General features: G+C 50.2%; 1 protein-coding gene across 3 annotated transcripts in view; it reads left to right on the top strand.

Annotated features, from left to right (window-relative positions):
• Positions 1–24,630, top strand: part of cux2b (cut-like homeobox 2b) — a 538,929-nt gene that overhangs the window by 456,856 nt on the left and 57,443 nt on the right. For 2 of the 3 annotated variants that reach the window (XM_072494832.1, XM_072494896.1), the window contains exons 13-15: positions 5,332–5,991; positions 7,692–7,793; positions 9,277–10,031. In XM_072494832.1, coding sequence (XP_072350933.1) covers positions 5,332–5,991; positions 7,692–7,793; positions 9,277–10,031 — 1,517 coding nt within the window. The remainder of the gene's footprint in view (positions 1–5,331; positions 5,992–7,691; positions 7,794–9,276; positions 10,032–24,630) is intronic. The other variant, XM_072494865.1, reaches the window with a different exon arrangement.

Here is a 24,630-nt window from a genome sequence, read left to right as displayed (position 1 = left end):
ACGCCCGCGCTTACGTTCCCGACTGCGCGGCAGCCCCCTGGGCAGCGTGGAACCCCTCCGCGGCCGACACAGAGACTTCCCCCATCCCCCCACAGGCCTGTGCTGCAAGGCGGCCTGGCAACCCCAGTGGGCCCCGCTGCTACATTTGCGGGCAGGCCACGCACCCCCGCCAGCGCTGCCCAGCCCACGCATCCACCTGCAAGGGATGCGGCAAAAAGGGCCATTTCGTGGGGGTATGTCAGGCCCGTGCGGTTGCCGCGGTCTCCTGCGGCGAATGCGGACCGCAACCACAAACTTCTCCACGGTCCCCGTGCGGCCAGCGGTCGCCGCCATCTTCCTATTCCAGGGCCACGTGCGGACACCAGATGCCTCCATCTTGTTCTGCGGACGCCACGTTGAAGGGATGGGCGCTGCCATTTTGTGCACCCCCAGCCATGTGCGACCAATGGGAACCGCCATCTTGGATGAACCCCCAGGACCCCAGCTCGGCTGACCACGCACTGCCCGAAGAGAACCCTCAACTGCTGCGATTAGTCTCGGTGACCCTGGATCAGTCCCGGCCTCGAACACTCTCAACTGCGACAACGACCGTATTCATCAACGGGCACGAGACGTCCTGCCTAATCGACTCTGGGAGCACGGAGGGCTTCATACTCCCCGACACAGTAAGGAGCTGTTCCCTCCTCATCCACCCCGTTAATCAAAAAAATCTCCCTGGCCTCCGGTTCAAACTCAATGGAGATAAAGGGGTTTTGTGTAGCAAACCTCACAGTCCAGGGAGGGGAATTCAAAAATTTCCCTCTCTACGTCCTTCCCCACCTCTTCGTGGCTACACTCCTGGGTTTAGACTTCCAGTGTAACCTCCAAAGTCTAACCTTCAAATTCGGCGGCCCTATACCCCCCCCCTTACTGACTGCGGCCTCGCGACCCTTAAGGTTGACCCGCCTTCTCTGTTTGCAAACCTCACCCTGGATTGCAAACCCGTTGCCACCAGGAGCAGACGGTACAGTGCAGACCGGATCTTTATTAGGTCAGAGGTCCAAAGGCTACTGAGGGAAGGGGTCATTGAAGCCAGTATCAGCCCCTGGAGAGCTCAAGTAGTGGTGGTAAAGATCGGGGAGAAGCATAGGATGGTGATCGACTACAGTCAGACCATCAACAGGTTTACGCAGCTAGACGCGTACCCTCTCCCCCGCATATCCGACCTGGTAAACAGGATCACGCATTATAAGGTCTTCTCCACAGTGGATCTCAAGTCCGCCTCCCACCAGCTCTCCATCCGCACTAGTGACCGCAAATACACTGCCTTCGAGGCAGATGGGCAGCTCTACCACTTCTTAAGGATTCCCTTCGGTGTCACCAACGGGGTCTCAGTCTTCCAGCGCGAGATGGACCGAATGGCTGACTGGTATGGTTTACGGACAACATTCCCGTATCCCGATAATGTCACCATCTGCGGCCACGACCAGCAGGATCACGTCACCAACCTCCGAAAATTCTTCTAGGCCGCAAAAATCCTTAACCTTACATACAACAAGGATAAATGCGTGTTTAGCACCGACCACCTAGCCATCCTCGGCTACGTAGTGCGAAATGGAGTTATAGGCCCCAACCCTGAACGCATGCGCCCCCTTATGGAGTTCCCCCTCCCTCACTGCTCCAAGGCCCTGAAGCGTTGCCTAGGGTTTTTCAGCTACTACGCCCAGTGGGTCCCCAATTATGCGGACAAGGCACGTCCCCTGATCCAGTCCACAGCTTTTCCCCTGTCGATAGATACCCGCCAGGCCTTCAGCCACATCAAAGCAGACATTGCAAAGGCCACGATGCACGCCATCGACGAGTCCCTCCCCTTCCAGGTCGAGAGCGATGCGTCTGACGTAGCTCTGGCGACCCCCTCAACCAAGCGGGCAGACAGGTGGCCTTCTTCTCACGTACCCTACATGCTTCTGAAATCCGCCACTCCTCAGTCGAAAAGGAGGCCCAGGCCATAGTAGAAGGTGTGCGACATTGGAGGCATTACCTGGCCGGCAGGAGATTCACTCTCCTCACTGACCAACGGTCGGTTGCTTTCATGTTTGATAATGCACAGCGGGGCAAGATAAAAAACGACAAGATCTTGCGGTGGAGGATCAAACTCTCCACCTACAACTACGAGATCTTGTATCGTCCCGGGAAGCTAAATGGGCCTCCTGACGCCCTGTCCCGCGGCACATGTGCCACCGCACAAGTGGACCGCCTCCGAGCCCTCCACGAGGACCTCTGCCACCCAGGGGTCACTCACTTTTTCCATTTTGTCAAGACCCGCAACCTGCCCTACTCCATCGAGGAGGTCAGGACAGCCACCAGGGACAGCCAAATCTGCACGGAGTGCAAACCGCACTTCTACCAGACAGAGAAAGCGCACCTGATAAAGGCTTCCCGTCCCTTTGAACGCCTTTGGACTTCAAAGGCCCCCTCCCCTCCACCGACCGCAACACGTACTTCCTGAACGTGATTGATGAGTACTCCCGGTTCCCATTCGCCATCCCCTGCCCCGACATGACCGCAACCATCGTCATCAAGGCCCTCCATAGCATCTTTGCATTGTTCGGGTTCCCCGCTTACATACATAGTGATAGGGGGTCCGCGTTTATGAGCGACGAACTGCGTCAATTCCTGCTCAGCAAGGGCATCGCCTCGAGCAGGACGACCAGTTACAACCCCCGGGGTAACAGACAGGTAGAGAGGGAGAACGGAACGGTCTGGAAGACCGTCCTACTGGCCCTACGGTCCAGGAACCTCTCAGTCTCCCGCTGGCAGGAAGTCCTCCCGGATGCTCTCCACTCCATCCGGTCACTGCTTTGTACGACCACCAACCAGACACCTCACGAACGTCTCCTTGTCTTCCCCAGGAAGTCCTCCTCTGGGACCTCGCTCCCGACCTGGCTAGCAGCACCCGGACCCATCCTGCTCCGAAAACACGTGCAGGCGCACAAGTCGGACCCGTTGGTCGAGAGGGTCCATCTGCTCCATGCTAACCCCCAGTACGCCTACGTGGTGTACCCCGACGGCCGACAAGATCGGGTCTCCCTACGAGACCTGGCGCCCGCCGGAGACCCATGCACACCCCAGCCATCAGTCCCACCCTCCCCTCCACCGGGGCACCTTACAGGTGGATCGGTCCTTCCGCCGGCCCCGTCTAGGCCTCCCCACCCACCGACGCTCCCCGCAGGCGCTCCCTTCCCAGGTCAACCGTTTTCCCACTAGCGCCGTCTAGGGGTGCCGAAGCTGCCATGGAGATCGAAGCCACGCTCCCGGAGTCAGAGACGCCCGAGCCTCCAACAGAGTCACCGCCGAAGCTCTGACGATCACAGAGGACGACCAGGGCCCCCGATCGACTGATTGCTTCATTTTAAATTGTAAACTGTAAATGTAAATCATCAAATGTACATAGCTATCTGAATTGTAAATAGTTACAAAACACTGTGCAGAGGTATTACGGTCCCTCCATAACTAATTCTACCACGTTGCCATGTCTGTAGTATCAGGCCACTGCCCCCGCCAGACTCTTTTTTTTTTAACGGGGTGAATGTGGTATTATAGGTATTACGGTACCTGATAGGCTGGAGCACCATTGGTGGAAACTGTATGCTTTCTATTGGTTAGGATGTATGGTAGCTCCGCCCTGCTAGGCAGGGTATAAGAGCCCGTGGCCCCCCAGCAGACTTCATTCTGTACCTGAGCTGCTGGGGGAAACATCTAGCTTATTAAAGCCTTCAATTGGACTACAACCTCGCTTTAGTGGTCATTGATCGTGCATCAAAGATCCCATGGGTTAATGTATTAATCAGTGTTTATTTTAGTTTAAATTGAAGCCATTTTGATGTTGCCTGGATCAAATTTCATAATTGTTTCAGTCCGTATATCTAATCTATTAACTTTCAGAGAGAAATTAATCTAATTTGGGTTGTGCCTTAAAGGATAGCACAGGAGATCTTGGATATGACCTGAAAGTAGGTGCAAGGCTTGCAGGTGCACGATTAACCAGTGTCCATATATGTGCATCCACCACTATTAATGCTGCTAAGTGGTTGCAAGCATCTGGAAGGAGTCCAATATGATGTGGGTACAGTGCCACTTAGAGGCAGCCATTATCTCTTCAGTGGGATGTATGGCTATCGTAAGTGGTGGGTGATGTTTAAAAGTGTAATTGCTGCTGTGACACTTTGAGCAATGGTTTAAAAGGTAAGAAAAGCATGCACCAAGGTTTTCAGACAAGGTGCTTGATGAAGAAAGAAAGGCTTGCATTTATATTGCACTTTTCACAACCGTTGGACACCTCAAAGTCCTTTACAGTCATCGAGGTACTTTAGAAATGTAGCCTCTGTTGTAATGAAGAAACCGCATCAGCCCATTTTTCACACACCAAACTCCCACAAACAGCAATGTGGTAATGACCAGCTGATTGAGGGATAAACATTGGCTGGGACATTGGGGATAACTCGCCTACTCGTGTTGAAATAGTAGCAAGGAAGGGATCTTTTACACCCACAAGGGCAGGCAGATGGTTCAATGGTCTCATCCAAAAGACAGCATCTTCTACACAGTGCAGGTTTTCCTCAGCACAGCATAGGCCTGTTGGCCTATATTTTGGTGCTCAAACCCTGCAGTGGGCACCTAGTGACTCAGGCAAAAGTGCTACCACACTGAGCCGCAGCTGACACACCAGAGGTGGAAAGGAGGCCATCAGAACATTATGTACAACATGTACCTAAATACCCTCGAATGTAGACTTAAAGTCACCTCACAAAGACTATTTTCTGTTGGAAGTACAACCCCGACCTGCAGTGTTCCTCCCATCAGTAAGTACTAAATGTAAGGAGGGCAGCACGGTAGCATAGTGGTTAGCACAATTGCTTCACAGCGCCAGGGTCCCAGGTTCAATTCCCTGCTGGGTCACTGTCTGTGCGGAGTCTGCACGTTCTCCCCGTGTGTGCGTGGGTTTCCTCCGGGTGCTCCGGTTTCCTCCCACAATCCAAAGATGTGCGGGTTAGGTGGATTGGCCATGCTAAATTGCCCTTAGTGTCCAAAATTGCCCTTAGTGTTGGGTGGGGTTACTGGGTTATGGGGATGGGGTGGGGGGGTGGGCTTGGGTAGGGTGCTCTTTCCAAGAGCCGGTGCAGACTCGATGGGCCGAATGGCCTCTTTCTGCACTGTAAATTCTATGATTCTATTAAATCTAATAGCACATCCGGAACATACCTCTGCAGGTTAAATAACCATGTGTGTGGGTGCATGTGTGATTTAGTGCCTTTGGAGCAACTTGATCAAAACATTTCTTGTACTCTGCAGATGAAGAACAACCTGAAGAAGACTCTACTGAGGAGACGCTGAACAGTGAGAAGGGCACCTTAAGCATAGAGCATCCTTCACCATCTCCTCAGCCAATGCCACATTGGTCAGGGGATGAACAAACTTCTCCAAGGTCCATACCAGCAAGTCGAGGATCTGAAGTATCAGGAACATTTCCTCTCTCTCCATTCCCCTTAATTAAAACAAATGAGAAACCCTCCGTGGAGCCACTGTACCATAAACCGTTGATGTCCCCCCTGCACACAAAGGACGCCGGGAGTACTATTGTCTACCCAACTGCACTCTACTCAGCCAAAGGAGCTTTAATCGTAGGGAATAGTTCCAGTAACACTGAAACTGTTCCACCAAGTGACCAGTCAGAAAGCAGCAATTCTAGTGCTGCCGATGAGGAACATCTGGAGACGGCTGAAATTGCTTTTCAGGTTAAAGAGCAACTCCTAAAGCACAACATTGGACAACGTGTGTTTGGACACTACGTCCTGGGATTGTCACAAGGGTCTGTTAGTGAAATTCTTGCCAGACCCAAACCATGGCATAAGCTTACTGTTAAAGGGAAAGAGCCTTTTATTAAGATGAAGCAGTTTCTATCTGATGAGCAAAATATCCTTGCCCTTCGAACTATTCAAGTGCGGCAAAGAGGTATATACACAGACGATAAGATAAACTTTGTTGCAATGTAATTTGAAAAAATAAGATGCAACGAACAGCTACATCATGGCGTGATGAGAGTTCAGAACAACATGATATGCAGAAGAACCCAATATAAAAGAGAGGAATAACTTGAAAAACCAATAAAGATTGCCAATTGTTTTGTGCTTTTCCATTAGAAATAGTCTTGCAAATTGACTTATGCTATGGGTTATGGCTATAGAGACTAATACAGTGAGTCAGCTTTTAATTGTGAAAAATTAATTCCATTCTCCAATGCATCGGGAGCATCAAGATGCTTTCCCGTGCACACTCTAAGCTACCAGTCTTAACCCAGTGCCAGGAAGCATAATTCACCCAAGTATGATCTCGAGCAGTTTCTAGTGAACAGTTATGAGGTTAATGACAGAGGCTTGGGAGACGATTGTTGTCCGCACTGCCAACGTAGCGACAAGGGAAATAAGAAAGAGAGGAGATAAAGCCACCCCATTCGATACAGAAAAGATAAAACTCTGTAAGGTGTAGCACACTATCTTAATTATCTTCCTGCCAAATTTACTTCCTTTGGTTCCCAATTTCTAACATCCAAACTATGGAGGAGATATCCATTGCTCTTTAAATAAATTAAAATAAAACCCAACAAGGTAATCATTTATAGTTCTCTTTATAGTTCTCTTATTCACATTGAATTTCTTTGTACTGTATTATATGAATAGTCTGTAACCATCCTCATGTATATTTCATATGCAACCTATCACAATGCTTTCACAATAGCCTCTCCTGCTGAGCAACAGGTCAAATGATACAACTTCCAAACCAAAGCCTGATGCCAGGGCATGTTATACAAAAGTTTCAGGAATCATTGCAGTATCTCAACAACATAAGCCACTTCCTGGGAAACAAAAACAAAACAAATATTCAATACTTTAAAGTTCCACGTTGCTAAATCATTAGTGCTATAAGTGAGGCAGAAGGAGGCAATTATGCCCATCGAGTCCGTGCCAACCCTCCGCAAGAGCACCTTACTTCAGCCCACTCCCCCACCCTATCCCCATAACCCCAACATAACCGTTGAATACTAAAGAACAATTTAGCATGGCCAATCCACCTAACCTGCACATCTTTGGATGTGGGAGGAAACCAGAGCACCTGAGGAAACCCACGTAGACACGGGGAGAAAATGCAAACTCCACACCGACAGCCACCCGAGGTCCCAGGTCCCTGACGCGGTGAGGCAACAGTGCTAACCACTGTGCCACCGTGCCATCCCTGTCAGTGTCAGGGTTTCCTTTAGTCCCCATATGTAGCACAGGTGGATAGCACTGTGGCTTCACAGCGCCAGGGCCCCAGGTTAGATGCCTCGCTGGGTCACTGTCTGCGGAGTCTGCACATTCTCCCCGTGTGTGCGTGGGTTTCCTCCGGGTGCTCCGGTTTCCTCCCACAGTCCAAAGACGTGTAGGTTAGGTGGATTGGCCATGATAACTTGCCCTTAGTGACCAAAAAGGTTAGGAAGGGTTATTGGGTTACGGGGATAGGGTGGAAGTGAGGGCTTAAATGGGTCGGTGCAGACTCGATGGGCCGAATGGCATCCTTCTGCACTGTATGTTCTAATCTAAGTAATTTTTATGAAGGTATAGGCGCAAGGTGTAGGAACATTTTTGAAGTCTTCACTTTTGTGCGTTTCCTTTCAGGGAGTATAACTCCTCGGATTCGAACCCCAGAGACCGGTTCAGATGAGGCTATTAAAAATATTCTGGAGCAGGCAAAGAAAGAGCTTCAGACTCAAAAATGTGGTAAGTAACTAAAAGACAACCTGAATAAAAATAAGATTAATACCTGTCCTTTAGAGATCAGGTTTCCAGATCATTAAAACCTAACTGCAGAAAGGCATAATTGGATCGTTTTAGAGAAATTCTAATAGGGGCTGGTTTAGCACAGGGCTAAAGAGCTGGCTTTTAAAGCAGACCAAGACAGGCCAGCAACATGGTTCAATTCCCATGCCAGCCTCCCCGAACAGGCGCCAGAATGTGGTGACTAGGGTCTTTTCACAGTAACTTCATTTGAAGCCTACTTGTGATAATAAGCGATTTTCATTTCATTTTTCATTTTTTTTCAAATTCTCCAATTGCTTCTTCATGGCCCGATCATTTAATCATAAATGTCAGAATTTCAAGAAATTTGATTTGAGACGTGTAATCCAGTGTCTGAATGCAGGTAGCAACAAAGACTGGCTTGGCTTTCGTTCTCTGGAATGAATTCACATTCTGCCGGGTGAACTGTTTTGGAGCAATGAGGAGCACAAACATGTCAGTGATCGCCCTTAATTCTTTTTGTACAAAACATTTTGAGCTTTGAAAAGCAGTTGAAACATCTGCACAATTTGTCTAGAGTCACACTGTTTCTTGATAACTGGTGTTCTGTTTTGTATATAAATGTTATGGATCTTCTAACGTGTTACTTTGTACAACTGGGATATAGTTTCAAAGAATGTAGATGATAAATACATATTAATGATTTAGATGAGGGAACTAAATGTACTATCTCCAAATTTGTGGATGACACAAAGCTGGGTGAGCTGTGAGGAGGACGCAGGGAATCTTCAGTATGATTTGAACAAGTTGAGCGAATGGGTAAAAGCATGACAGATACAGTATCACATGGATAAATGTGAGATTATCTACCCCGGTAGCAAAATCAGGAAGGCAGATTATTATCTGAATGGGTAGAGATTGAGAGAGGGGATTGTGCACCAGGACCTGGGTGACCTTGTGCACCAGTCGCTGAAGGTAAGCATGCAGGTGCAGCAAGCGGTAAAGAAGGCTAATGGTATGTTGGCCTTCATTGCGAGAGGATTCGAGTACAGGAGCAGGGATGTCTTGCTGCAATTATACAGGCCTTGGTGAGGCCACACCTAGAATATTGTGTGCAGTTTTAGTCTCCTTATCTGAGGAAGGCCGTTTTTGCTATAGAGGGAGTGCAGCGAAGGTTTACCAGACTGATTCCTGGGATGGCTGGATTGAAAGCAGTTGAGGCCAAAACATTGTATGTTTTCATGAAGGAGTTAGATATAGCTCTTGGGGCTAAAAGGGTCAAAGGGTATGGGCGGAAAGCGGGAACAGGTTACTGAGTTGGATGATCAGCCATGATCATAATGAATGACGGAGCAAGCTCAAAGGGCCAACTGGTCTCCTCCTGCTCCTATTTTCTATGCTTCTATGATACTAGAGCCAAAGAATTCTTTAAACTAGCTTGACTTTATTTATGTTCTTTTTTTAGTTGAATCTAAAAGCTCTCCCTTGCCTGTATGCAGTACAAGTTCCAGCAGTAGTGCTGGTTCTGATGAAGCAATCCGATCTATCCTGGAACAGGCCCGAAGAGAGATGCAAGCCCAGCAGCAAGTTCTGTTGGAGATGGAAACCACTAGCAGTAACACCATGACAGCACCACACATAGAAACACTACCAGCCACAAATAAAGTCCCTCTTTCCTCGTACATCAAGCAAGAGGAAGGCATTGCAACTAGAAGGTCACAGACTCCTCTCAGCGTTGTATCACCTGCGGCCTTTGTACAGAACATAATACGAAAAGTGAAATCAGAAATTGGTGATGCTGGATCGTACTTTGACCAGCATTGGGCCACTGAGAGAAATATAGCTCACAGGCTGTATGCATCAGTATCACCTTCACCATCATCCTCTTCCTGTGGTTCTTCTGGGACATTGAATGTTAGACAGTGGCGAACTGAACCTAATGACAACAGCAAAAATGGTGAGGAAAATTCAATTGGCATTGAAGTTACACATAAGCTTACAGATATAAAATCTGAGGGCAGCCCAGACTCTCAAAGTATCGGTCAGCTTTCTATTTTCCCCACTTATGTCCCACGTTCGCTGAAACCAACAGTTCCTCCGTTGACTCCAGAACAATATGAGATGTACATGTATCGGGAAGTGGACACAATAGAATTGACGAGACAAGTTAAAGAAAAGCTGGCCCAAAATGGAATCTGCCAGAGGATCTTTGGTGAAAAGGTAAGTGACAGAGCTGAAAGAAAATTAATTCAAAATGCATTTTCTTGAACACAACAAACTGAAGAGGGCACGTGAAATTTCCAAACCGAAGAGGCAGTTTGAGGTTTTGAATGATTTTCAGTGCAGCAAAGTACAAAGCTGCAAAGATCTTTCCGATCAATAATTCTGAAATAGACTCTTCTCTTTCTCAAATGCTCCCATACAGCAGCTATGCTTTAACAATTTGTAGATTAAGTTAAATCATGAAAGGTAACAGTGAGATTTATAAGGGGCATATCATTACCCTTTCAGCTGTTACACCATGCAACTCATAGATGTAGCAATCAATTGTTCACGTTTGATTATGTGTGTCTCTGTGTGCTATTAATCTAGCCTGGGTGTGGTTACATAGTGAAAGCAAAACTAAACTGAGAGAAACAGCTGGAAGCACCAGTGAGCGGACATTTTAAAAGCACAGAGAATAAAACTCCTGTTTAGATGTAGGAACTGGTATTATGTCTGCATATCTCAGAGGAATGTGTTATGGGCCAGGGCTTAGAAACTCCAAAGTGTGTTATGCAGTTCACCTGACCTACAACCTTTATGTTGAATTTGACCAGGATGAGCACAAGAGCGTTCACTTCAGGTGTGATTCATCAGGCTTCCTATGCACTTTTATCAAAACAATGTTTATTATAAGAATGTAGTTAAAATATAAATAAAACAGCAAGAATTTGTTATCAATTACAAACATAAAGAAAACACAACAGCTACAGTAATCTATGTATATAACTCTAAATGAATCCCCCTTAGTAGCTGTTCCAATTCAGTACAAAATCCAATAAACTAAAACCCCTTTTAAGGGCGTGGCCCAGCACACTGTAATCTCACTTGATTGGGATTAGTCCTTTCCCTGAGATTCTGGTCCAGTTCAAACCAGCAGATTCAAAACTCCTTCTGGAAAGCAACTCTATATTTAAAGTTACCAAGGCAGTTTGCCACACCCAGAGTGCTTTCAGTTCCCCGGAACAGCTTTAAAATGAAACCAGGAATCGCTGCTTCTCTTCTGCCGTCCAAACCAACAAAACCAAAGCTGAAACCCAAACACTAAATCCCCTCTCACCTGACAGCCACAGCCCAGCTCCACCCACAAATGACATCACTGAAGCCGTGCTAGAAGTCATGTGGTAAGACGAAACCTTTCTTAAAGGGACACTCGCATGACATATGAAACATATCAATTGGCAATGAGGGTAGTTTAAATTTGCTGGCTCTAGCACCTTTCCTTTGCAAATGCCATGGGTTCAATGGAATTTGGGGTTCATGCCCTACTTGCTAACTACAGGGCTGGACAGTCGACATGTAGGAGTGACCTGCGAGGATAATATTCGTACATTGTCTAGGAGCAGGAGGCCAGTGAGTATTCGACCAGCACACCAAAGACACGTCTATATTTAAAATGACGGTATGTGCTTACAAAATATACTTCAGCCAAAGAAAAGAATGATGACTGAAAGATCTATTTTCCCGCCAGTGGAGCCCATCATGGTTGGATACTTTCAAAAACGTGCCAAAATTGTGGAGGTACCCATCCATTCCTAATACAATGTCCAACTCAAGGGACAAAGTGTAACTTGTCCTTAAAGTGGAATCACTTAACAAAGGCGAATAGGTCGAAAAAGATGACTTAATCGGATCAACCCAGAGGGGTGTCTACTGAGAGTGAGGGTCAGCACAATGGTTAGCACTGTTGTTTCAAAGTGCAGAGACCTGGGTTCGATTCCCCGCTTGGGTCACTGTCTGTGCGGAGTCTGCACATTCTCCCAGTGTCTGCGTGGGTTTCCTCCGGGTGCTCCGGTTTCCTCCCACAAGTCCTGAAAGACGTGCTTGTTAGGTGAATTGGACATTCTGAATTCTCCCCCAGTGTAACCGAACAGGTGCCGGTTTGTGGCGACTAGGGGATGTTCACAGTAACTTCATTGCAGTGTTAATGTAAGCCTACTTGGGACACTGTGGTGAGCCACGTATGGCTACATAAGGCTATTGTATATATGTTCTCTACTGTTCTGGTACTATCATTATCTCCACTGTTGTATATACTTACTGTTATTGCTGTTCTGCTATTGGTTGTTGCTGTTGTACTGTTGGAATGTTGTTATTGGTGCTGCTGTTGGCTCCGCCCCTCTGAGGAGGTATAAAGCCCGTCAATCTGGGGCAGTCTTGCAGTGCGGGAGGAGCTACCGGTTGGCACACTTTTAGTCTATTAAAGCATCGGTTCACTACTACTCAGCGTCTCGACTGAATTGATGTCCATCAATTTAATAGACTAAAAGGTTTTTTTTGAGAATGGATGCTGGCCTCAAGCCTGAACGTCTCGAACTGGAGCCGCAGGCTGCTGAAGCGTCGGCTATCTTTGAGCATTGGCTCAGTTGCTTCGAGGCCTTCCTCGACTGCTGTGGTTTCCCCGGCACTCAAGCAGCGTCTCCTCAACACCCGGGTGAGCCACAGGATCTTCCAGTTAATCAGGGATGCGGCCTCATGTACGGAGACTGTAGACGTACTCAAGGGACAGTTTGTTAAGCCGGTCAACGAGGTCCTCGCTCGACACCTCCTGACCACGCGGCGTCAGCACCAGGGTGAGTCGCTCGCAGAATATCTTCGTGAATTGAGGGTACTCGCCCGCAGTTGTAACTGCCGGGCGGTCTTTGCATCGGAGCATTCGGAGCTAATGATTCAGGACACTTATGTGGCTGGAGTCCAGTCCAGCTATATCCGACAGCGCCTCCTTGAAAAAGGGGCTCTCGACCTCGAGGCGACAGTGAAGCTGGCTACCTCATTAGAAGTGGCTTTCCAGAGCCTCAAGGCCTTCCCGTCCGACCACGCGGCATCCTTGGGGACGTCAGAGGTGAAGCCATCACCCGACCCAGGCGTACCTCACTCCTGCGCCGCGTGGCTGCCGGCCAGCTCCGAATGACCTTGCTGTTATTTCTGCAGGCAGAGCCAACATCCCCGGCAGCGCTGGCCAGCACGCAGAGCGGCGTGTAATGAGTGCGGCAAGAAAGGTCATTTTGCGAAGGTACAAAGAACAAAGAGAATTACAGCACAGTATGTCTGAGCCGCTCTAAAGTCCCAAAATCAAAAGCCTGTCAGGGCCAGCCTGAGGCTCACAGACCTCGCAACGTGGCATCATGCCTGCCGGTACCGCCCCCTTCCGACGCGTCATCCGCTCCGTGGGGGCCGCCATCTTGGCCAACATCTTGGCTGACATCGTCGACGCCGCCATGTTGTGATCACGCTTCTGCCACAGATAGTCCTCCGCATTACCTCAGCTCAGTCCAGCTTGACCAGTACCGGCCTTACCATCTGCGAAATTCTATGATGGCCGTCAAACTCAACGGGCAGGAGGCGTCCTGTCTCTTCGAATCCGGGAGCACAGATAGTTTCTTCCGCCCGGATATGGTAAGGCGCTGCTCCCTCCTGGTCATCCCTGTCTCGCAGACTATATCTCTCGCCTCCGTTTCGCACTCCCTGCAGATCCGGGGGTATTGCGTCGCAAACCTGTCAATACAAGGTGTGGAGTACACTAACTTTAAGCTCTATGTCCTTCCTCATCTCTGCGCTCCCCTCCTGCTCGGTTTAGATTTCCAGTGCAACCTCAGAAGCCTAACTTTAAAATTCGGGGGACCCCTGCCCCCTCTCACGATCTGCAGCCTCGCGACCCTGAAGGTCGCCCCTCCCTCGCTCTTCGCGAACCTCACCCCAGACTGTAAGCCCAACGCCACCCGGAGCCGAAGGTCTCGATGCCAGTGTCCACGCCGCAGCCGGAGCTGAGGCGTTCGCAGCGAACAATTCATCCTCCTGTGCGACAGAACTTGTGAGTCCGCTTCACCCCCGCCGGACCTTTTTCTTAACGGGGGTGAATGTGGTGAGCTACGTAAGACTGTTGTATATATGTTCACTATTGTTCTACTGTTCTGGTACTATCATTATCGCCACTGTTGTATATACTTACTGTTATTGCTGTTCTCTTATTGGTTGTTGCTGTTGTACTGCTGGAATGTTGTTATTGGTGCTGCTGTTGGCTCCGCCTGTGGGTCCGCCCCTCTGAGGAGGCAGTATTGCAGCGTGGGAGGAGCTACAGGTTGGCACACTTTTAGTCTATTAAAGCATCGGTTCACGGGACTTCCGGTTGCGGCTATGCGGAGCTAAGTCGCACGTTCGGCAGCTCACGCTTGTTCGATGTTTCCCGGTGTGGGAAGGGGACAGCAACATTCCCCCGATAGTGTATGGATTGGACCAGGAGTGGGGCGATTAAAAAAGCGGCATTGAAGCAAAGAAAGGTGTGAGGGAGGAGGACCAAGATGGTGGCGGGCGGAGACCAGGCAGCGTGGAGGCAGTGGGCGCAAGAGCAGCAGGAGCTTCTCCAGCACTGTTTTAAGGAACTGAAAACAGAGCTGCTGGAGCCGATGAAGGCTTCAATCGATAAGCTGCTGGAGACCCAGACGGCCCAAGGGGCGGAGATCCGGGAGGTCCGGCAGAAGGTCTCGGAGAACGAGGACGAGATCTTGGGCCTGGCGGTGAAGGTGGAGGCGCACGAGGCGCTCCACAAGAAATGGCAGGGGAGGTTCGAGGAGATGGAGAACCGGTCGAGGCGGAAGAACCTGCGGATCCTGGGTCTCCTGGAGGGATCGGACGTGGGGGCCTACGTGGTCACCATGCTGAATTCGCTGATGGGAGCGGGGGCCTTTCAGGGGTCCTTGGAGCTGGAGGGGGCCCACCGAGTGCTGGCGAGGAGGCCCAAGCCCAGCGAGCCGCCGCGGGCGGTGCTGGTGCGGTTCCACCGGTTTGCTGATCGGGAGTGTGTGTTAAGGTGGGCCAAGAAGGAGCGGAGTAGCAGGTGGGAGAACGCGGAGGTCCGGATCTACCAGGATTGGAGCGCGGAGGTGGCGAAGAAGAGGGCCGGTTAAAACCGGGCGAAGGCAGTGCTGCACAGGAAGGGGGTGAAGTTCGGTATGCTGCAGCCGGCGCGTCTGTGGGTCACCTATAAGGATCAACACCATTATTTCGAGTCCCCGGAGGAGGCGTGTGCCTTTGTTCAGGCCGAAAAACTGGACTCGGAGTAAGGGTTGGGGATGAGGGTCGCGGTGGAGGGATGGTTGGGGATTGTTGTGTTGTGTTTCAAGGGGGGGTTCTTTGTTTTTCGGGGGTTGATTGGGCATTGTTTTGATTAGGTCCGCCGGGGGGGGTAAACTGCTTGGGGGGTTGATGGTCGGTAGGGGAGATGGGGCCCCGCCGGGGGTGGCGGGGGGGGGGGGAGAGGAGGAGAGGCCTGAGTTGGGGGTAGTGGGACCGGACCTGGAAAGGGAGCTGCGCCAGGGGAGGCGGGGCCAGGCGAGTGGAAAGCGCGGGCTTTTTCCCACCTTTAGGGCTGATGTGATGGGGCCGGAACTGGGAAGCGCGGGCTTTTTCTCCCGCGCTGGGAGTGGAATGAATGAGATCCTGCTGGTGGACAAGGGGTGGGAGGGGAAGTTCCACACTGCGGGGGGGGGGGGGTCGATGGAGCGACGGGAGTGGCCGGTGTCAGCAGGAGTCAGCTGACTTACGGGAGTGCAATGGGGGGAGCAATGCAGCTGGGGGGGGCCTAGCTGGGGGGGGGGGCGACCGGGTTGCAGCAGGAATGGCCAAGGGGGTGGTGGAGTAGGAGGGGTCTGCCGCTGTGGGGAACGGGTCGTGCGGGGGGGCGCGGGCACGTGGCTGGCCTGGAAAGGGCTATGGCTAGTCAGCGGGGGAGGGGGTGAGTAGCCCCCTGATCCGGCTGATCACCTGGAATGTAAGGGGACTGAATGGGCCGGTCAAGCGGGCCCGGGTGTTCGCGCACCTGAAGGGGCTGAAGGCTGATGTGGCCATGCTTCAGGAGACGCACCTGAGGGTGGCGGATCAGGTAAGGTTGAGAAAGGTGTGGGTAGGGCAGGTGTTTCATTCGGGTTTGGATGCAAAAAGTCAGGGGGTGGCGATCTTGGTGGGGAAGAGAGTGCCGTTCGAGGCGTCAAGCATTGTGGCAGACAATGGCGGTAGGTATGTGATGGTAAGTGGCAAGCTGCAGGGGGAGCGGATGGTGTTGGTCAATGTATATGTCCCGAATTGGGACGATGCGGGATTCATGCGGCGTATGCTGGGCTGGATCCCGGACCTGGAGACAGGGGGCCTGATAATAAAGAACAAAGAAAAGTACAGCACAGGAACGGGCCCTTCGGCCCTCCAAGCCCGTGCCGACCATGCTGCCCGACTAAACTACAATCTTCTACACTTCCTGGGTCCGTATCCCTCTATTCCCATCCTATTCATGTATTTGTCAAGATGCCACTGAAATGTCACTATCGTCCCTGCTTCCAGCGAGTTCCAGGCACCCACTACCCTCTGTGTAAAAAAACTTGCCTCGTACATCTACTCTAAACATTGCCCCTCGCACCTTAAACCTATGCCCCCTAGTAATTGACCCCTCTACCCTGGGGAAAAGCCTCTGACTATTCCCTCTGTCTATGCCCCTCATAATTTTGTAGACCTCTATCAGGTCGCCCCTCAACCTCCGTCGTTCCAGTGAGAACAAACCGAGTTTATTCAACCGCTCCTCATAGCTAATGCCCTCCATACCAGGCAACATTCTGGTAAATCTCTTCTGCACCCTCTCTAAAGCCTCCACATCCTTCTGGTAGTGTGGCGACCAGAATTGAACACTATACTCCAAGTGTGGCCTAACTAAGGTTCTATACAGCTGCAACATGACTTGCCAATTCTTATACTCAATGCCCCGGCCAATGAAGGCAAGCATGCCGTATGCCTTCTTGACTACCTTCTCCACCTGTGTTGCCCCTTTCAGTGACCTGTGGACCTATACACCTAGATCTCTCTGATTTTCAATACTCTTGAGGGTTCTACCATTCACTGTATATTCCCTACCTGCATTAGACCTTCCAAAACGCATTTCCTCACATTTGGCCGGATTAAACTCCATCTGCCATCTCTCCGCCCAAGTCTCCCAACAATCTAAATCCTGCTGTATCCTCTGACAGTCCTCATCGCTATCTGCAATTCTACCAATCTTTGTGTCGTCTGCAAACTTACTAATCAGACCAGTTACTTTTTCCTCCAAATTATTTATATATACTACAAACAGCAAAGGCCCCAGCACTGATCCCTGGGAACACCACTAGTCACAGCCCTCCAATTAGAAAAGCATCCTTCCATTGCTACTCTCTGCCTTCTATGATCTAGCCAGTTCTTTATCCACCTTGCCAGCTCACCCCTGATCCTGTGTGACTTCTCCTTTTGTAGTAGTCTACCATGAGGGACCTTGTCAAAGGCCTTACTGAAGTCCATATCGACAACATCCATTGCCCTACCTGCATCAATCATCTTTGTGACCTCTTCGAAAACTCTATCAAGTTAGTGAGACACGACCTCCCCTTCACAAAACCGTGCTGCCTCTCACTAATAGGTCCATTTGTTTCCAAATGGGAGTAGATCCTGTCTCAAAGAATTCTTTCCAGTAATTTCCCTACCACTGACGTAAGGCTCACCGGCCTGTAGTTCCCTGGATTATCCTTGCTACCCTTCTTAAACAGAGGAACAACATTGGCTATTCTCCAGTCCTCCGGGACATCACCTGAAGACAGCGAGGATCCAAAGGTTTCTGTCAAGGCCTCAGCAATTTCCTCTCTAGCCTCCTTCAGTATTCTGGGGTAGATCCCATCAGGCCCTGGGGACTTATCTACCTTAATATTTTTCAAGAAGCCCAACACCTCGTCTTTTTGGATCTCAATGCGACCCAGGCTATCTACACACCCTTCTCCAGACTCAACATCTACCAATTCCTTCTCTTTGGTGAATATTGATGCAAAGTATTCATTTAGTACCTCGCCCATTTCCTCTGGCTCCACACATAGATTCCCTTGCCTATCCTGCAGTGGGCCAACCCTTTCCCTGGCTACCCCCTTGCTTTTTATGTACGTGTAAAAAGCCTTGGGATTTTCCTTAACCCTATTTGCCAATTACTTTTCGTGACCCCTTCTAGCCCTCCTGACTCCTTGCTTAAGTTCCTTCCTACTTTCCTTATATTCCACACAGGCTTTGTCTGTTCCCAGCCTTTTAGCCCTGACAAATGCCTCCTTTTTCTTTTTGACGAGGCCTACAATATCTCTCGTTATCCAAGGTTCCCGAAAATTGCCGTAATTATCCTTCTTCCTCACAGGAACATGCCGGTCCTGAATTCCTTTCAACTGACACTTGAAAGCCTCCCACATGTCAGATGTTGATTTACCCTCAAACATCCGCCCCCAATCTAGGTTCTTCAGTTCCCGCCTAATATTGTTATAATTAGCCTTCCCCCAATTTAGCACATTCACCCTAGGACCACTCTTATCCTTGTCCACCAGCACTTTAAAACTTACTGAATTGTGGTCACTGTTCCCGAAATGCTCCCCTACTGAAACTTCTAACACCTGGCCGGGCTCATTTCCCAATACCAGGTCCAGTACAGCCCCTTCCCTAGTTGGACTGTCTACATATTGTTTTAAGATGCCCTCCTGGATGCTCCTTACAAACTCTGCCCTGTCCATGCCCCTGGCACTAAGTGAGTCCCAGTCAATATTGGGGAAGTTGAAGTCTCCCATCACAACAACTATGTTGTTTTTACTCTTTTCCAAAATCTGTCTACCTATCTGCTCCTCTTACTCCCGCTGGCTGTTGGGAGGCCTGTAGTAAACCCCCAACATTGTGACTGCACCCTTCTTATTCCTGATCTCTACCCATATAGCCTCACTGCCCTCTGAGGTGTCCTCCAGTAGTACAGCTGTGATATTCTCCCTGACCAGTAGCGCAACTCCGCCACCCCTTTTACATCCAACAAACAAAGAACAAAGAACAAAGAAATGTACAGCACAGGAACAGGCCCTTCGGCCCTCCAAGCCCGTGCCGACCATACTGCCCGACTAAACTACAATCTTCTACACTTCCTGGGTCCGTATCCTTCTATTCCCATCCTATTCATATATTTGTCAAGATGCCCCTTAAATGTCCCTATCGTCCCTGCCTCCACTACCTCCTCCGGTAGTGAGTTCCAGGCACCCACTACCCTCTGCGTAAAAAACTTGCCTCGTACATCTACTCTAAACTTTGCCCCTCTCACCTTAAACCTATGCCCCCTAGTAATTGACCCCTCTACCCTGGGGAAAAGCCTCTGACTATCCACTCTGTCTATGCCCCTCATAATTTTGTATACCTCTATCAGGTCGCCCCTCAACCTCCTTCGTTCCAGTGAGAACAAACCGAGTTTATTCAATCGCTCCTCATAGCTTATGCCCTCCATACCAGGCAACATTCTGGTAAATCTCTTCTGCACCCTCTCTAAAGCCTCCACATCCTTCTGGTAGTGTGGCGACCAGAATTGAACACTATACTCCAAGTGTGGCCTAACTAAGGTTCTATACAGCTGCAACATGACTTGCCAATTCTTATACTCAATGCCCCGGCCAATGAAGGCAAGCATGCCGTATGCCTTCTTGACTACCTTCTCCACCTGTGTAGCCCCTTTCAGTGATCTGTGGACCTGTACTCCTAGATCTCTTTGACTTTCAATACTCTTGAGGGTTCTACCATTCACTGTATATTCCCTACCTGCATTAGCCCTTCCAAAATGCATTACCTCACATTTGTCCAGGTTAAACTCCATCTGCCATCTCTCCGCCCAAGTCTCCAGACAATCTAAATCCTGCTGTATCCTCAGACAGTCCTCATCGCTATCCGCAATTCCACCAACCTTTGTGTCGTCTGCAAACTTACTAATCAGACCAGTTACATTTTCCTCCAAATCATTTATATATACTACAAAGAGCAAAGGTCCCAGCACTGATCCCTGTGGAACACCACTGGTCACAGCCCTCCAATTAGAAAAGCATCCCTCCATTGCTACCCTCTGCCTTCTATGGCCTAGCCAGTTCTGTATCCACCTTGCCAGTTCACCCCTGATCCCGTGTGACTTCACCTTTTGTACTAGTCTACCATGAGGGACCTTGTCAAAGGCCTTACTGAAGTCCATATAGACAACATCTACTGCCCTACCTGCATCAATCATCTTAGTGACCTCCTCGAAAAACTCTATCAAGTTAGTGAGACACGACCTCCCCTTCACAAAACCGTGCTGCCTCTCACTAATACGTCCATTTGCTTCCAAATGGGAGTAGATCCTGTCTCGAAGAATTCTCTCCAGTAATTTCCCTACCACTGAAGTAAGGCTCACCGGCCTGTAGTTCCCGGGATTATCCCTGCCACCCTTCTTAAACAGAGGAACAACATTGGCTATTCTCCAGTCCTCCGGGACATCCCCTGAAGACAGCGAGGATCCAAAGATTTCTGTCAAGGCCTCAGCAATTTCCTCTCCAGCCTCCTTCAGTATTCTGGGGTAGATCCCATCCGGCCCTGGGGACTTATCTACCTTAATATTTTTTAAGACACCCAACACCTCGTCTTTTTGGATCACAATGTGACCCAGGCTATCTACACCCCCTTCTCCAGACTCAACATCTACCAATTCCTTCTCTTTGGTGAATACTGATGCAAAGTATTCATTTAGTACCTCGCCCATTTCCTCTGGCTCCACACATAGATTCCCTTGCCTATCCTTCAGTGGGCCAACCCTTTCCCTGGCTACCCTCTTGCTTTTTATGTAAGCGTAAAAAGCCTTGGGATTTTCCTTAACCCTATTTGCCAATGCCTTTTCATGACCCCTTCTAGCCCTCCTGACTCCTTGCTTAAGTTCCTTCCTACTTTCCTTATATGCCACACAGGCTTCGTCTGTTCCCAGCCTTTTAGCCCTGACAAATGCCTCCTTTTTCTTTTTGACGAGGCCTACAATATCTCTCGTCATCCAAGGTTCCCGAAAATTGCCGTATTTATCTTTCTTCCTCACAGGAACATGCCTGTCCTGTATTCCTATCAACTGACACTTGAAAGCCTCCCACATGTCAGATGTTGATTTGCCCTCAAACATCCGCCCCCAATCTATGCTCTTCAGTTCCCGCCTAATATTGTTATAATTAGCCTTCCCCCAATTTAGCACATTCATCCTCGGACCACTCTATTCCCCCTCTATCCCGCCTGAAACATCTAAATCCTGGAACTTATAGCTGCCAATCCTGCCCTTCCCTCAGCCAAGTCTCTGTAATGGCAACAACATCATAGTTCCAAGTACTAATCCAAGCTCTAAGTTCATCTGCCTTACCCGTAATACCTCTTGCATTAAAACATATGCACTTCAGGCCACCAGACCCGCTGTGTTCAGCAACTTCACCCTGTCTCCTCTGCCTCAGAGCCATACTGGCCCTATTCCCTAGTTCTCCCTCAATGCTCTCACCTTCTGACCTATCGCTCCCGTGCCCACCCCCCCTGCCATACTAGTTTAAACCCTCCCATGTGACACTAGCAAACCTCGCGCCAGGATATATATGCCTCTCCAGTTTAGATGCCACCCATCCTTCTTATATAGGTCACACCTGCCCCGGAAGAGCTCCCAGTGGTCCAGATAACGGAAACCCTCCCTCCTACACCAGCTGCTTAGCCACGTGTTTAGCTGCTCTATCTTCCTATTTCTAGCCTCACTGGCACGTGGCACAGGGAGTAATCCCGAGATTACAACCCTCGAGGTCCTGTCTTTTAACTTTCTGCCTAGCTCCCTGAACTCCTGCTGCAGGACCTCATGTCCCTTCCTGCCTATGTCGTTAGTACCAATATGTACAACGATCTCTGCCTGTTTGCCCTCCCGCTTCAGGATGCCCTCTACCCGTTCGGAGACATCTTGGACCCTGGCACCAGGGAGGCAACATACCATCCTGGAGTCTCTTTCACGTCCACAGAAGCGCCTATCTGTGCCTCTGACTATAGAATCCCCTATGACTATTGCTCTTCTGCACTTTGACCCTCCCTTCTGAACATTAGAGTTAGCCGTGGTGCCACTGCTCTGGCTGCTGCTGTTTTCCCCTGATAGGCTATCCCCCCCGACAGTACCCAAAGGGGTATACCTGTTCGAGAGGGGGACAACCAGAGGGGATTCCTGCACTGACTGCCTGCCCTTTCTGGTGGTCACCCATTTATCTGCCTGCACCTTGGGTGTGATCACATTTATATAACTGCTATCTATGATGCTTTCCGCCACCTGCATGCTCCTAAGTGTATCCAACTGCTGCTCCAACCGAACCATGCGGTCTGTGAGGAGCTCCAGTTGGGTGCACTTTCTGCAGATGAAGCCATCCGGGATGCTGGAAGCCTCCCGGACCTGCCACATCTCACAGTCAGAGCACTGCACCCCTCTAACTGACATTGCGTTAATTAATTAGTAAATTAAATTTAAAAGTTTTTTTTTAAAAGTTACTGTTAACTATATGTTTCCTAGCACTAGATTTCTACTATAAATGTGAAAGCTAAATACAGTTCTCTCCGATCTCTGGCTTAGATACCCCTCTAAATTATAATTAAGTAATTATGTTTAATTAGTTTAATTTTTTAAATTCAATGTAGATTCCCAACCAGCCAATCAGGTCACAGCTTTTCTGCGATGTCACTTCAGCCCCCCCCCCCCACACACACACACACACACACACACACACACGCACACACGCACAATTTGAAACGGTAATAAAAGTAAAAATGAATAAAAATCATGGGGGGAGATTTCAACACGGTGCGGGACCCGGCACTGGATCGCTCTAGGTCTAGGATGGGCAGGAGGCCGGCGGCGGCCGGTTCTGAGGGGGTTCATGGACCAGATGGGAGGTATGGACCCATGGAGGTTTGCGAGGCCGGGGGCCAGGGAATTTTCATTCTTCTCCCATGTCCACAAGGCCTACTCCCGGATTGACTTTTTTGCCATGAGCAGGGCGCTGATTCCGAGGGTGGAGGATACGGAGTACTCGATGATAGCCATTTCTGATCATGCTCCGCATTGGGTGGACCTGGAGTTGGGGGAGGAGAGGGACCAGCGCCCGCTGTGGTGCCTAGAGGTGGGGTTGCTGGCGGACGAGGAGGTGTGCGGGATCCGGAAGTGTATAGAGAGGTACCTGGAGGCTAATGACAATGGGGAGGTGCAAGTAGGGGTGGTCTGGGAGGTGCTGAAGGCAGTGGTCAGAGGAGAGCTGATCTCCATTAGGGCACACAAGGAGAGGGGGAGAGGAGAGAGGGCGAGGTTGGTGGGGGAGATGGTGAGGGTGGATAGGAGGTACGTGGAGGCCCCGGAGGAGGGATTGCTTAGGGAGCGGCGTAGCCTCCAGGCTGAGTTCGATTTGTTGACCACAAGGAAGGCGGAGGTGCAGTGGAGGAAGGCGCAGGGGCGGTATATGAATACGGAGAAAAGGCGAGCCGGATGCTGGCGCACCAGCTTCGGAAGCGAGAAGCAGCTAGGGAGATCGGGGGAGTTAGGGATGGAGGAGGGAGCACGGTGCGAAGTGCGGTGAGTATCAATGGGGTCTTCAGGGACTTCTACGAGGAACTGTACCGGTCTGAGCCCCCACTGGAAGAGGGAAGGATGGGTCGCTTCCTGGACCGGCTGACGTTTCCGAGGGTGGAAGAGGGGCAGGTGGTGGGGTTGGGGTCGCCGGTTGGGTTGGAGGAGTTGGTCAAAGGGATAGGGAACATGCAGGCGGGGAAGGCACCAGGGCCGGATGGGTACCTGGTTGAATTTTACAAGAAGTGTTCAGACCTGCTGGGCCCGCTGTTGGCAAGGACCTTCAACGAGGCAAGGGAAGGGGGGCTCTGCCCCCGACGGTGTCTAGAGCGCTGATTTCCCTGATCCTGAAGCAGGATAAGGATCCCCTACAGTGTGGGTCATATAGGCCGATCTCACTCTTAAATGTAGATGCAAAGTTGCTGGCAAAGATTTTGGCCATGAGGATAGAGGACTGTGTGCCGCAGGTCATACACGAGGATCAGACGGGGTTTGTGAAAGGGAGGCAGTTGAATACTAATGTAAGGAGGCTCTTGAATGTTATAATGATGCCGGCGATGGAAGGGGAGGCGGAGATAGTGGCGGCGATGGATGCGGCGAAGGCCTTTGATAGGGTGGAGTGGGGCTACCTGTGGGAGGTGTTGAAAAGTTTTGGGGAGGGGAGGTGTTCATTAGGTGGGTGAGGCTGCTGTATGAGGCCCCGGTGGCGAGCGTGGCCACGAAGGAGGTCAGAGTATTTCCGGCTACACCGGGCAACGAGGCAGGGGTGTCCGCTGTCCCCCCTGCTCTTTGCACTGGTGATTGAACCCCTGGCCATGGCGTTGAGGGAGTCGAGGAACTGAAGGGGGCTAGTGCGGGGTGGGGAGGAGCATCGGGTGTCACTTTATGCGGATGATTTGCTGCTCTATGTGGCGGAATGCCGGAGTGATGAGGATCCTTAGGGAGTTTGGAGATTTCTCTGGGTACAAGCTTAATATGGGGAAGAGCGAGTTGGTCGTAGTGCACCCGGGGGACCAGGAGAGGGGGATTGGTGATAATCATAATCATAGAATTTACAGTGCAGAAGGAGGCCATTCGGCCCATTGAGTCTGCACCGGTTCTTGGAAAGAGCACCCTACCCAAGGTCAACAC

Source organism: Scyliorhinus torazame, chromosome 1, assembly GCF_047496885.1.
Source record: "Scyliorhinus torazame isolate Kashiwa2021f chromosome 1, sScyTor2.1, whole genome shotgun sequence".
In the NCBI taxonomy this organism is placed as follows: domain Eukaryota; kingdom Metazoa; phylum Chordata; class Chondrichthyes; order Carcharhiniformes; family Scyliorhinidae; genus Scyliorhinus; species Scyliorhinus torazame.
The sequence above is the reverse complement of the archived record's forward strand: the minus strand, read 5'-3'. Positions and strand labels throughout refer to the sequence as shown.